The 12,537-nt window shown below is 33.0% G+C and overlaps 1 protein-coding gene across 1 annotated transcript; it reads left to right on the top strand.

Moving 5' to 3' along the window:
- Positions 1 to 2,142: 2,142 nt before the first annotated feature.
- Positions 2,143 to 8,079, top strand: LOC112094471 (receptor protein kinase-like protein ZAR1). Its single transcript, XM_024175397.1, has 2 exons — positions 2,143 to 3,644; positions 7,223 to 8,079. Exons 1-2 carry the CDS (start codon positions 2,294 to 2,296, stop codon positions 7,855 to 7,857), a joined length of 1,986 nt encoding a protein of 661 aa, XP_024031165.1. The 5' UTR covers positions 2,143 to 2,293; the 3' UTR covers positions 7,858 to 8,079.
- Positions 8,080 to 12,537: the final 4,458 nt, after the last annotated feature.

Raw genomic sequence — 12,537 nt, 5'->3', positions numbered from 1 at the left:
GTAATATTTTCTCTTATAAAAAACACACATAAATTAAAAATAATTCTAATCTCATGATTCATTAAAGTATTTTTTTTTCCCTAAAACCAAAATGGATCGTGTTTCATTTAAGACGAAGAAAAATAATCATTGCAAAATAATTGCACATGGTATCTAACATTAATCTATTTTGGGTTTTTCATTCAAAAATGAAAATTTATGTAAGATTGCAGAAAACATGTATATATTACATGCAAAAAAGGACATGAGTACGACCATATATGAAGCAAATCTTGTGTCATGCACAGATCATATGAATAAAGTCATAAACAATGATGAAAGAACAATTATAGGTCTCATTTATTTCACCGATTCGAGTTTAGAATTTAAATTTTATTATAATAAAATATTTTAAAAAATAATTATATCTAATTTTTTTACTATAATAAAAAAATATCATATAAAATTACATTTTAACTTAAATTAAAAATTTAAATTAATAAACTAAGCCGGAGAAAATCCCCCTTGTTTGTTCTTATCTAGCTAGCGGCCCTTTCACTATCAATTTTGAATTCTCAGAATCCGAGTTGGATTTACTGAAAAAGCCTTTTGGTAGTGGAACTGAAAAGATAGTCACCACCACAATGCGCAAATTTTTCTTTGTAACAATGATTTCTCCGACACCAACACGGAAATTACTATGCTGTCCCCACCCGAACACACCTCCTGAAGGCCAACCTTTTCTTCTCTCTTTCCGAACAAGTAATTTTCATGCTTCTTCTTTTGAGATTGTGGACAACGGTCGAATCGTACAGAATACAGATAGACATTTGGCCGTCCTTTCTATTTCTTACGCGTATTATATTAGCTAAAATAGTTGTAATAAAAAAAAAAGAATTTAAATTAAAATATAATTTTATGTGAATATATTTAACTGTAATAAAAAAATTAGATGTGATTATTTTTAAAAATTTTTTACTGTATTAAAATTTAAATTCTAAACTCGAATCTGTGAAATGAACGGGACTTTTAAAAATGAATTATTTTCACTTTTTCACTTTATTTTTTAAATTTTAAAAATTCATTTTACTCTTTAAATTTTAAATTTATCTCATTTAATTTTTTTTAAAGGATTTTTGTTAAAATCAAACGACAAAAAGATGGAATTAAGTGTGATCATTCATCATTCACTTCGTGAATTTGAGTTTTCAATTCGAGTTGAGATGTGATATTTTCTGAGAGTTTTTTACTGTAGAAAAAAAAAAGTTAGATATGACATTTTTTGAGAACTTTTTACTGTAAAAATCTAGAACTGAAAATTCAAATCGGTGAAATAAACGAGGCTGTAAAGGGCTAAGTGAGAAAATTCAAAATATAAAGGATAAAGTGAGAGTCTTTACAATTTCAAAGATAAACTCATAATGACTCTAAAATTTAAATGTACCAGTGATAATTATTCTTTAAAAATTAAGTTCGTATTGAATTCAAGTGTTATATATATATATATTATAAGAGTTTTTTAATATTTAAGTTTTTTTATCAAATATAAAAATTTAATAACGTGATATATATATCGAAGGTTATTATTAAATATAAAAATTTGATAATGTGATATATATATATATATATTTTGAAGAGTATCGGATTCAAATTATTATTTCATGGTTACTACACTATATTTTTTTTAAAGAAAAGAATTAGTTTTAAATTTGAACAAAAAAAACTAGAATAGTTTCACTTTTAACTTCAATGGGACTACTCCGTGAGCATATTATTAATTGAAATTTTGATTCTTTTTAATCAAGAGATTAAAAACCTGTATGTACCAAAATTGCAACTTGGGTTTATTTGGTTGGATGATTCAAATCATGTGATTCAAATTATTTTTGATTTATATATATTTTTTATGAGAGAAAATACTATAACAAATCACGAATTAGGGAACGAATCTCTCTACCAAACGTCCCAAGACAACCATTATTCTTTCTAAATCAAATGCACACCTCCTACCTAAAGAAAATTACCCCTAAAGAGATTATAAAATATTTTAATTTGAGTTATTTATTACTTAATTAGGGTCTACTTTGTCAGAAAAATTCAAATTTACTTCCACGTTGAAACTCGCCACCTCCTCGAGAACTTCACTTCACTTCCATACTTCAAACTTAAAACTACCCACATCTTCTTCTTCTTCAAAAAAACTACTCTCTCTGCTATCTCACTCTCTGCAACTTCTCGTTGCAGAGAAACCGAAACCGAAATTCTCTCTCCCAATGAATCAGAAGTGATCGCCATTGTCACAAACTTCATCATAATGGTTCTTCCACTTCGATCAATGGTTTCATTATTCACGATCACGATCTTCTTCTTCGTCTTCGGTTCCTTCTCGTACGCTCTCAACTCCGACGGACTTTCACTCCTTGCATTGAAAGCCGCAATCGACGCCGATCCCAGCGGAGTTCTCGAATCTTGGTCGGAGTCCGATACGACTCCGTGTCGCTGGCGGGGCGTGCTCTGCACGCTCGGCCGCGTCACCGATCTCTACCTCCCAAACAAGGGCTTCTCAGGCTACATTCCGTCGGAACTCGGCCGTCTCGACTCGCTCAAGCGACTCAGTTTGGCCCACAACAACTTCTCCCGGCCCTTTCCTCTCCACCTCTTCAAGGCCACCGGCCTCATTGTCCTGGACCTGTCACGGAACTCCCTCTCCGGCCCAATCCCGGCCCAGATCGCCGACCTCAAGGCTCTCAGACACCTCGATTTCTCCTCCAACCTCCTCAACGGCTCTCTCCCCGACTCCCTCGGCGACCTCCAGAGCCTCGTCGGAACCCTAAACCTCTCCTACAACCGATTCTCCGGCGGCATTTTTTTTCCTCCGTCGTACGGACGAATCCCTGTCCTCGTGAGCCTCGATCTCCGGCACAACAACCTCACCGGAAAAATCCCTCAGGTCGGATCGCGGCTGAACCAAGGCCCGACGGCGTTCACCGGAAACCCAAGCCTCTGCGGATTCCCTCTCGAGACTCAGTGTCCGGAGGCGCAAAACCCCAATCTCTCGAGGAGCTCGACCGGCGGGGAAGAAAACCCTCAGAAGCCTCTGAAGTCGATCCCTCGCTTAGGCGAGCACGGAGATGGCGACGCCGGTGGAAATTCCGGCAGCTCCGTGACGGTTCCGATAATCTCCGGCGTATCGGTGGTGATCGGCGCCTTGTCGGTGACTGTGTGGCTGTTCCGAAGAAAATGGAACGCCGGTGAGGGTAAAAATGGAAGTAATGAGAAGAAGGCGGAGGTAAATCATGAGGTGGCGGAGGAGGAGGGGCAAAAGGGTAAATTCGTGGTGGTGGACGAGGGTTTTAGTTTGGATTTGGAGGATCTGCTGAGGGCGTCGGCTTACGTGGTGGGGAAGAGCAGGAACGGGATTGTTTACAGAGTGGTGGCCGGAGGGGGGAAGGGATCGGGTGCGGCGCCAACCATCGTAGCCGTCAAGAGGCTCAGCGAGGGAGACGCCACGTGGAGGTTTAAGGACTTCGAGGCAGAGATGGACGCCATCGGTAGGGTCCACCACCCCAACATTGTGCGGCTGAGGGCGTATTATTACGCAAACGATGAGAAGCTTCTCGTCAGTGACTTCATCCGCAATGGGAGTCTGTACATCGCGCTACACGGTAACATTCCTCTCCTTTAATTGTTGTGATATTTTGTTTTTGTTTTTTATTTAAAGAGTTTCTGAATTCAATTCTACCAAAATGATTGATTTTTCGCATTTATGTTGAATGTCTGAATTTTGTTTTGGACCGCAATGCACGTGTAAATTAATGTGGCATCTTTAAAATTGTAGATTTTTTTTTTATTCTCTTATTATCGTATTTATTAGTTTAAATCGGTTATTATGTGACACACTTTCCTCACGGACAAAAAAAAAAAATACACGTATAATTTTAGAAATCTTTAGTTATTTATCTAAATTCTTTATACTAAATACTATGATGCATGAGTTGTTAATATAGAAAATTGCAATTTATTAATCATATTACATGTCAAAACATTTGTAGATAAGATAACTTAATATTTGTTGTTACTCTTTTTTTTTATGTGGACATTAAATAGTAGATAATGTTATTTTATCCACTTCAATGATTAGATTTGTGAGCAAGAACAATTTTGTTTTGTGAGCGTAAAATTTTAATATGCACAATACCGTTAAAAAACTAATTTAATTATTAAAATAATCATTCTTACCCCGAATAAAATAGAAGCTAAAACAAAACAAAAAACAATGAGATCCATAATTATTTGGGCTTGAGATGTGTTTCCGACCGTGCTGACTACCACAGTTATTATACTTGTCGCAAGTATAAATATTGTTTAGGTATACACCACACCCCTCACAACACAATATGGATTATTATTGCATCAGCTGCGTTTTTGTTTCGTTTCGTTATTTTTAACCAAAAGAAAAAGACACAGTAAAAACTTTCTTTGTTTTGTTATGGAATCAAGATTGAAATTGGACTATACTAGCTACAACTTGTCATATTCAAATGAAACACATATAGCAAATTACTAAATTTTAACACAGTAGCATGCATGTGAAAGACAGTATAACAATTCTCAACAAAAAAAAAAAAAAAAAAAAAGTAAAATACAAAAACAGTATAACAATTCCCAAAAAAAAAAAAAAAAAAAAAAAAGTAAAATACCCTTTTTCAACTCATAATGGCCAAGTTTATCTGTTACTGTGGGCTCCGTGTGTACCTTTCTTCATGATTAAAGGTAAGGCGTCCTTGTTTTGTGTTTATCCCTTTTTTTAAATTTCTTTAGTGTTTTTTTTTTTTTTTTTAAACACCGGTATTTTTTTATTATTAATTCTCAAATTTGTATTATTTTTTTAATTTAACTTAATTTTTAATAAGATTTAATATAAATTCGACGATTGATAAGTAAGAACACTGGTGTTAATAACATTAGAGAAATTCTCTTTTTTTTTTCTTTTTTTTTTCTTTTAAACATCTTAAAGTTAAGGACTTTCTAATATACTGGTAGATTTAATTTTTTGTCTGTTAAATTTTGTATAAAATTACGTAAAAATTAAAATATGTGTAAATTTAACGGTTAAAAAAATTTGACGTACTGATATATTAGACGTAGAAAAAAATCTCCCTTAAAATTTATATTACAAAAGAATAATCCATATGCAGGCTGCAGAATAATTGCTCGAGTATAATTGATTTAAGACATGGACATGACTCCTTGGTTGAGGACGTCCATGCTGCTCAAGAATTGAAGAACAGTCTAAAAATTAAAAGCACTGTAGTACTAATGCATTGTTTTTGGACACACATATGAATATTAAATAATATACTCGTAATTTTTGAAGTTGATATTTGAGACAGATTATAACCTTTTGATCACCTCTCGTGAGTCGTGATCATTTCCTTTTGTTGATTTCTTCTAGATTATAGCCTGTTCATTTGGTTTACATACAGTTAGCTTGAGACCAACTATTTGAAGTGAGTTGAATTTGTTGTAAAAAAGTAAGGTTATTCTTTTAGAGTGTAACTTGAGTGTAATTTTTGAGTTGAATTTGAGTTATAACTTGAGTTGAAGTTGTAACTTGAATAAAGTTGAGTAAAGTTGAATAAAATTAAAACTTAAAAGAACGTGAACTTGAATAAAGTTAGAACTCGAGTTGTCTTTTTTTGAATTTTTTAGACAAAAGAACATAAGGAGATACTAAAGAAAGGTATTAAAGTTAAAAACTTGAAACGACAGAGATAGAGAGGAGAGAGCGAAAGATTCTTATTTTGAATTCTGATATAAAAGTACATCGAAGAGAACGAAAATGCCTGTTTTTATAATGAATATTAAGTTACTATATGTAACTTATTATTCATATCACGTGTTGTTGTGTAAATTTTGATAAAGATGAACAGCTGTCTGTTTTGACTTTTTACAACATAATTTATGTAGCTGTACTCTTTTTTCTTATTATGATTTTATCTCACAGAATTTTATTAATAAAGTTTTTAACGAGATAGTATAAAACACATAAAAGAATGTACTCTTTCTGCTATGATTTTTATTCCATTATATTTTTCTTAATAAGATTTTTAATGAGATATTATAAATACTGAACATTTAAGAGAGAGCGTCGTAAAAAGTCATAGAAAGTGGCCGTTCATCTTTATCAAAATTTACATACATCGTATGATGTGAACAATAAGTTAGTACAATATCACATATCTTTCTTCTTATAACAAAATTCATGATTATTTGTGCCCAAAAGAGATCAAGTAGTTAGATCCGTGTTCCAAGCGTAACATCCCATGTGTGATGCGCAGTTCCTGAGTTGACTTTTTCTTCTCTCTTTTCTTGATGGGATTTTAAACTTCAATATGAGTACTTAGCATTTCCATTTTAACTTTCTCTTCATGAAACGTCATACACTCATACTTATTGGGGCCCTTTTAGTTGTTGCTCGTGTTCTGACATTCTTGCAGAGTTTTTGTCTCCATTCGCTAATTAATAATTCAATTCAGGCACAGTTATGGCTGTTTGTTTTTTTTCCTGCCCGGAATGCATGTTATCTGGCACTAACTAATTTTCAAAATAAGTATTTGCATGCTTATTCAAATCCTCCACGAGTAGTTGGTCCGGTGGATATGTGACTGATTACTATTAAATTGAAGATTTGAATTCTTTTAAGAGCACTTCTATTTATCGTTGTGGGAGTGTTAAATTTTGATAGGTTAAAACACTTGTTTTGAAAAATCGGGACCTCAAAAAACACTTCCTTAAAAAATTAGGGCCAGATATTTTGTTAGATAACATTTTCCGGACCACAAGACATTCACTGAAATGTTCAGTGTTTAATTTTCCATTCAATCCAATTCATTGACATTTAATGAAGCAAATGGTCCACTGGAGCAACTGTTGCCTTGCTTTAAGGATCCAAACTCCTTTTATGGTTCTGCTGCATGTTAATTTTCCTTCAGAAATCTACAAATTTGATGTTGATTATGCCGGTATAATCGTGATGTTAGATTAAAAAGTAGTGGAAATCTGTTGAAGAAACTTAGGATCACTCCGAACTCTATATGAAAGTTGGCATGTTTTTTTTTTATTTTTTTTTATTTTTTTTTTATGATGAGAGTTGATTTATAAAGGATGTTGGTTGGTTGCAATTTATTTTAATCATCGAAAGAATATGATGGCTAACTAACACATTTTCTTTTTCAAACAGAGGGACCTTCCAATTCTTTACCACAATTATCATGGTCAGCGAGGTTAAAAATTGCTCAAGGAACTGCTAGAGGTTTAATGTACATACACGAGTACACTCCTCGGAAGTATGTCCATGGCAGCCTCAAATCAACAAAGATCCTTCTTGACGATGATCTCCAGCCTTACATATCAGGATTTGGACTAACCCGTCTTGTATCAGGTTCCTCCAAGTTCACCACTTCAGCATCTAGAAAACAGAACTCAAGCTCTTCCATTGTAACATCTGGCTTGAAAGTTTCAGCTCCTTCGACCGTTTACCTGGCCCCTGAGGCTCGGAACTCTGGCAGCAAGTTCACACAGAAGTGTGACGTTTATTCTTTTGGTGTCGTGCTATTAGAGATTTTGACAGGAAAGCTGCCAGATGAGGGCCCCGAGAATGATGGCAAGGGACTAGAGGGTTTTGTTAGGAAGGCGTTTAGGGAGGAAAGACCATTTTCTGAGATTATCGACCCTGCGCTTCTGCATGAGGTTCACGCAAAGAAACAGGTCGTGGCAGCATTTCATATTGCCCTTAATTGTACAGAAATTGACCCGGAGATTCGTCCCCGGATGAAGACTGTTTCGGAGAGTCTTGATCGAATCAGACTGCAATGAAAAGTGACCAAGATTTGAGAGAAAGGTGTAAAGCTTTTTTGTTTCTTTTTTGCCATCTGTGATTGTTGCTAGAAGTATCCTACGACTTAGGAGAGTCGCTTGGATATCTTTTTGTTCAGTGCATTGCAGTTAGGAAAGCCGGGTTAAGATGTATTTTTCCTCCAGGACTAGTGGTTAATCCAACATTAGCTCAATGGATTTTCCCATTTTCCTACAGAACTTATGGTTAATCGAGTTCATTGAAGATGTCTATGGGTTCCCTTTCAACTGTTGTGGAGATTTTTACGAGAAAATTCAAAAGGTACCCCCCAATTTTATATACATCCTACATTTATACCTATGTTCTTGATAATTCAAAACGTATCCCTTTGTTTTTAAACAAACCCAAAATTGCACCCTAAGTTTTTTAAAAGAAGAAAAATGTAACACTTTGAGTGGTCAAATTGTTGAAAGTGAAATCAATATCCTTAAGATCTTTAATATCAATAGCTAGGAAACTAAATTTAAACAAAAAGGGGAGCAGATTTTTCAAACAAAAAAAAATTCTATTTTAAAAAAATCTAAAACCTAATAGGTTGGACTAGTCTAACTCCATATAGGATCTCACCCCTTACCATTGCCACACGACTAGTGGATTTGGACCCGCAAATTGGTCTCACATATATTAATGGCCCGTTTAGTTCGTTGATTCAAATTTTTAATTCGAGTTGAGATGTGATTTTATGTGAGAGCTTTTTACTGTAGCAAAAAAGTTAGAAGTGATTATTTGTGAGAGCTTTTTACTGTAGCAAAACTCGAATTCTAAACTTGAATCAGCGAAATGAACGAGGCCTAAATCTCACTTTGCGGTCATCTAAATACGTAGGCTCTTAATTTTGTTTAGTATTAAAATTTATGTTTTAAAAAATTTTATATAATTAAAGGCCAAATAAATTTTTTTTCTTTTTTGAAAAATGGAGAGGATAATTATGAAATAAGTTAAAACATTTGAGATTATTTGGATCATAAAAACATAAGGATAAATATAGGATTTAACTAAAACCTAGGTATACTTTTTAGATTTTCACGAATTTTTAGTATTTTGTTGTTCTTCACACACGTATGAGATTTATGTGGAACTTACAAAGTACAAAGCAAATCCTTTTAAAGTCGAAAAATGTTTAGACGCAACCAGTATTAAGCAACATCACTAATAGAATATGAGTCCTATTTGTAGGTTTCACACTGTAAAATTCACATTTTATAAACGGATAGTATTAAGCACAACTGATGCGCTATAACATTGCTCCTTTAAACTCTTTAGGTTAAATGAGATAACATAGTTGCTACACTCACCGTATCTAAAAAATCTCAAAACTGGAATATGAGTTACACATTTTTCAAGAATGCAAATCGCAAATCAGATTCATGCCTAGAAATGGTTACAACTGGAAATAATAACCACTTAATAGGAAGAGAAAGTAAACAAAGGTAAGGTCAATTCTAGTCGTATGAAAGCCACCCAAGTACAAGTCAGCTTTCGTTAATTTGTTTATTTAATTAAGAGATATATATATATATATTTGTATTAGTTGAAATGTTTTAGATTAGTGGTACTTTTTATATGTTATGGAATGGTTCATGAATAAATAGTGCTAAGGGAAAAGCGCAAATACAAGAGAAACGAGCAGTGAATTTTGATAGCTTCCTAACAACACACAATACAAAGATCCCCGTATAAGTATTCATTAGGAGACGTTTGGTTCATAGATTAGAATCATGTGATTAGAATTATTTTTTATTTACGTGTATTTTTTGTGAGAGAAAACACTGTAACGAACTATGAACCATGATTCAAATCATAGTTTGAATTCTCCAACCAAACATCAGTTACCAATTTATTAAGTCAGAAGCGTCCACAACGATACCGGGCTGGATCTCCAAATGAGAACCAGGCGAAGGATCACGACGGGAAGCCTCACGACACTCCAAGATGTGGAACTCAAAACACTCAAGCTATGTGAGTTTAACAACTGATATCCCAAAAAGGAGGAACCAACATGCATGCTAAGTATTGTTGGCATGTAAGCATTCATACACAATTGTCAAGTACAACCTTATAATTTCCGATAGTATCCCAGGACCCCCATATTAGACCAACTCAGCATTTAAGATTTAAGATAAAGATTTTATTGGTATGATTCTTTCATAAATACCAACTTAATATCTAGGTTGAATTTGGAGTTCAAAATATTTGTTACTTCTCTTTTTAATTTATAATAGTTTTTTTTTTTCAAGGAAAACTATGTTAACCACTCTTTTGTCACCTATCAAGAACATGCAGTTTTGGGGTAAGTCTTTAATTTTAAATTTGAATTTGGTAGTACTAGTGAGAGAAGAAAAATGAAACGTCTCACTCATTGTTAACAACTCATATTAAAAATGTTAATAATGGTACCTTTCAAGTTTCAGCAATGACTTGTAAAAGTCAACCCCAACTTGATAAAAACAACTTCTCAATCTAGCCCAGCTCAATTGGTCCCTCATACTTGTTGACATTAATGATGAAGTTAAATATCAAATCCTCATTCTCTCTGTTTTTTCCCCCCTTCTTTTTATGGAAAATAATAGAAAGCAAATGAAAAGGAAAATCATGTGCTGTTTAAGTAGTAAATGCTATACAATTAACATTATGGAGATTTTCTGGTACGTCTGGTATACCGATAGACTAAGTTTTTTCAACTATTAAATCTGCGTATAATACAATACAACTTTATAAAAAGTTTTTGAAGCAATAACGTTGAAGATACTTTTCGATTTTGTGTTTAGTATTCAATCTGGAAACCTTTGTAAGTTATGACAAGAAGTTAAATATCTTTTGAGATTAGAAGGGAAAAGAAAAGGACAAAAAAAGAAGCTTTGAATTTTATTACTATTAATCTACATATAAAAGAAAGCTTTTGCTCAGCTGAAGATATCTATCAAAAGTAGAGAAGCATAAAGAATCAATGAAAAGGATATTACTAACAAAATCTAATGGATACCCAAAAGTAGAATAGCCCACTAGATCCTCTAATGGACAAGAGAATCAAAGTATCAAAGTGAGGTTTCTTTGATTCACTCAAAAAAAAAAAAAAAAAAGAAAAGAAAAGGATGTAATTGATATAGGTTCTTGTCCATTTTGGGACCAATACCCACCTCTCTCTAATAGAAGGAAAAAAAAAGTGGTTTTTGCTAGCATCACACAGCACAAGCAATAGCTGAAATTAGAAGCCCTTTTGACATATTCTTTTTTTATTATATAGTTTTAGTTTTAGCTTATTTAGAAGCAGAAAACAGGGCAAACCCATTGAAGCAAATGCTGGCTCACGTGCAAGTGTTTCCCTCCACACAAGCACTACCTCTTTACTTTATTAATAAGCGCTTTGAATGTAAAACGCCATGAAGCTTTTGTCTTGCACTTCTCACATCACTTTTGTATCGACTTTTTTGGGTTTTTTTTCACCATCAAAGCACAAGCACCACGGGGGAAAAGCAAGGGACCACAATTAACTCTCAAAATAAAGTAGAGAGCTGTGGTTAAGCAATTTTTAGAAATTTAATGTCTCATTTTTTTCATCGATTCGAGTTTAACATTTGAGTTTTATTACAATAAAAAAACTCATAAACAGTCACATTTAACATTTTTACTACAATAAAAAATTTTCACGTAAAGTCACATCTCAACTCGAATTAACGAATTAAACGTGCCCTAAATAAAGTTGTGACTTGACTTGAATTGCATCTAACATTCTCTTTGCCAGATAAGAGGAGTTGAAAATGAAGTATAACTTCACATTGCAATTGCTAATGTCAATTTTATATTTAATAAAATAAAAAAGTGGAAAATTCATTATAATATATCGTTCTATTTTGTATTTTAATACATACTATTATTCGTAATGTTATATTCATTGTTGTCACTACTATTATTATTTTGATAAGGATGTCCTTACTTTTAAGCTTTTGAAACTCATAAAATAGAAATTAGAAAAATGAAAAATAACAATGTTATAATTATGAAGCAAAAAGGTCACCACGTTAACTACTAAGAGCCCGTTTGGTTCATGAATTAGAACCATGAGATTAAAATTATTTTTAATTTACGTGTATTTTTTGTGAGAGAAAATACTGTAGCGAACCATGAACCATAATTCGAAACAGAGAACGAATCCTCCAACCAAACGGGCTCTAAGTAATAAAAAAGATAAAGTAATTTAGCTCCATGTACTAAGAGCAGTTTCAATGCAATAATATAATTGATGTGCCAATTATAAATTTAATATTTAAGTATAAAAATTATTCTTCAATGTAATATTATTTGTTGTGCTAAATTTTTCGCATGCTATATTTTGTGATAGATTTCTCACCAAGTATAGCATATGAAAAATTTAACATTTAATTGTTATTGGTTGAAATGCTTATTTTTCATGTAATCATTACAACTTTTACATTTTCTAACTATTTTAAAAATAAAAGTTTACTTTTATAACTTTTAAGGTTTTACTTTTACAACTTTCAAAACTTAAGGGTTGTTTGGTTGGGGGATTCGTACCCCAATTCGAATTATGGTTCATGGTTCGCTACAGTGTTTTCTCTCACAAAAAATATACGTAAATCGAAAATAGTTCTAAACTTATGATTCTAATCTATGTACCAACT

The sequence above is a fragment of the Morus notabilis genome, unplaced genomic scaffold (assembly GCF_000414095.1).
Source record: "Morus notabilis unplaced genomic scaffold, ASM41409v2 Scaffold78, whole genome shotgun sequence".
In the NCBI taxonomy this organism is placed as follows: domain Eukaryota; kingdom Viridiplantae; phylum Streptophyta; class Magnoliopsida; order Rosales; family Moraceae; genus Morus; species Morus notabilis.
This window is presented reverse-complemented; position numbering and strand designations above follow the sequence as displayed.

What these genes read in the sequence shown, in the direction of transcription:
- LOC112094471 (XM_024175397.1), top strand. Translation starts at nt 2,294, where the DNA reads ATGGTTCTTCCACTTCGATCAATGGTTTCATTATTCACGATCACGATC. An exon ending in TCTGTACATCGCGCTACACG is followed by an intron (nt 3,645 to 7,222) that starts GTAACATTCCTC and finishes TTTTTCAAACAG; the next exon opens with AGGGACCTTCCAATTCTTTA.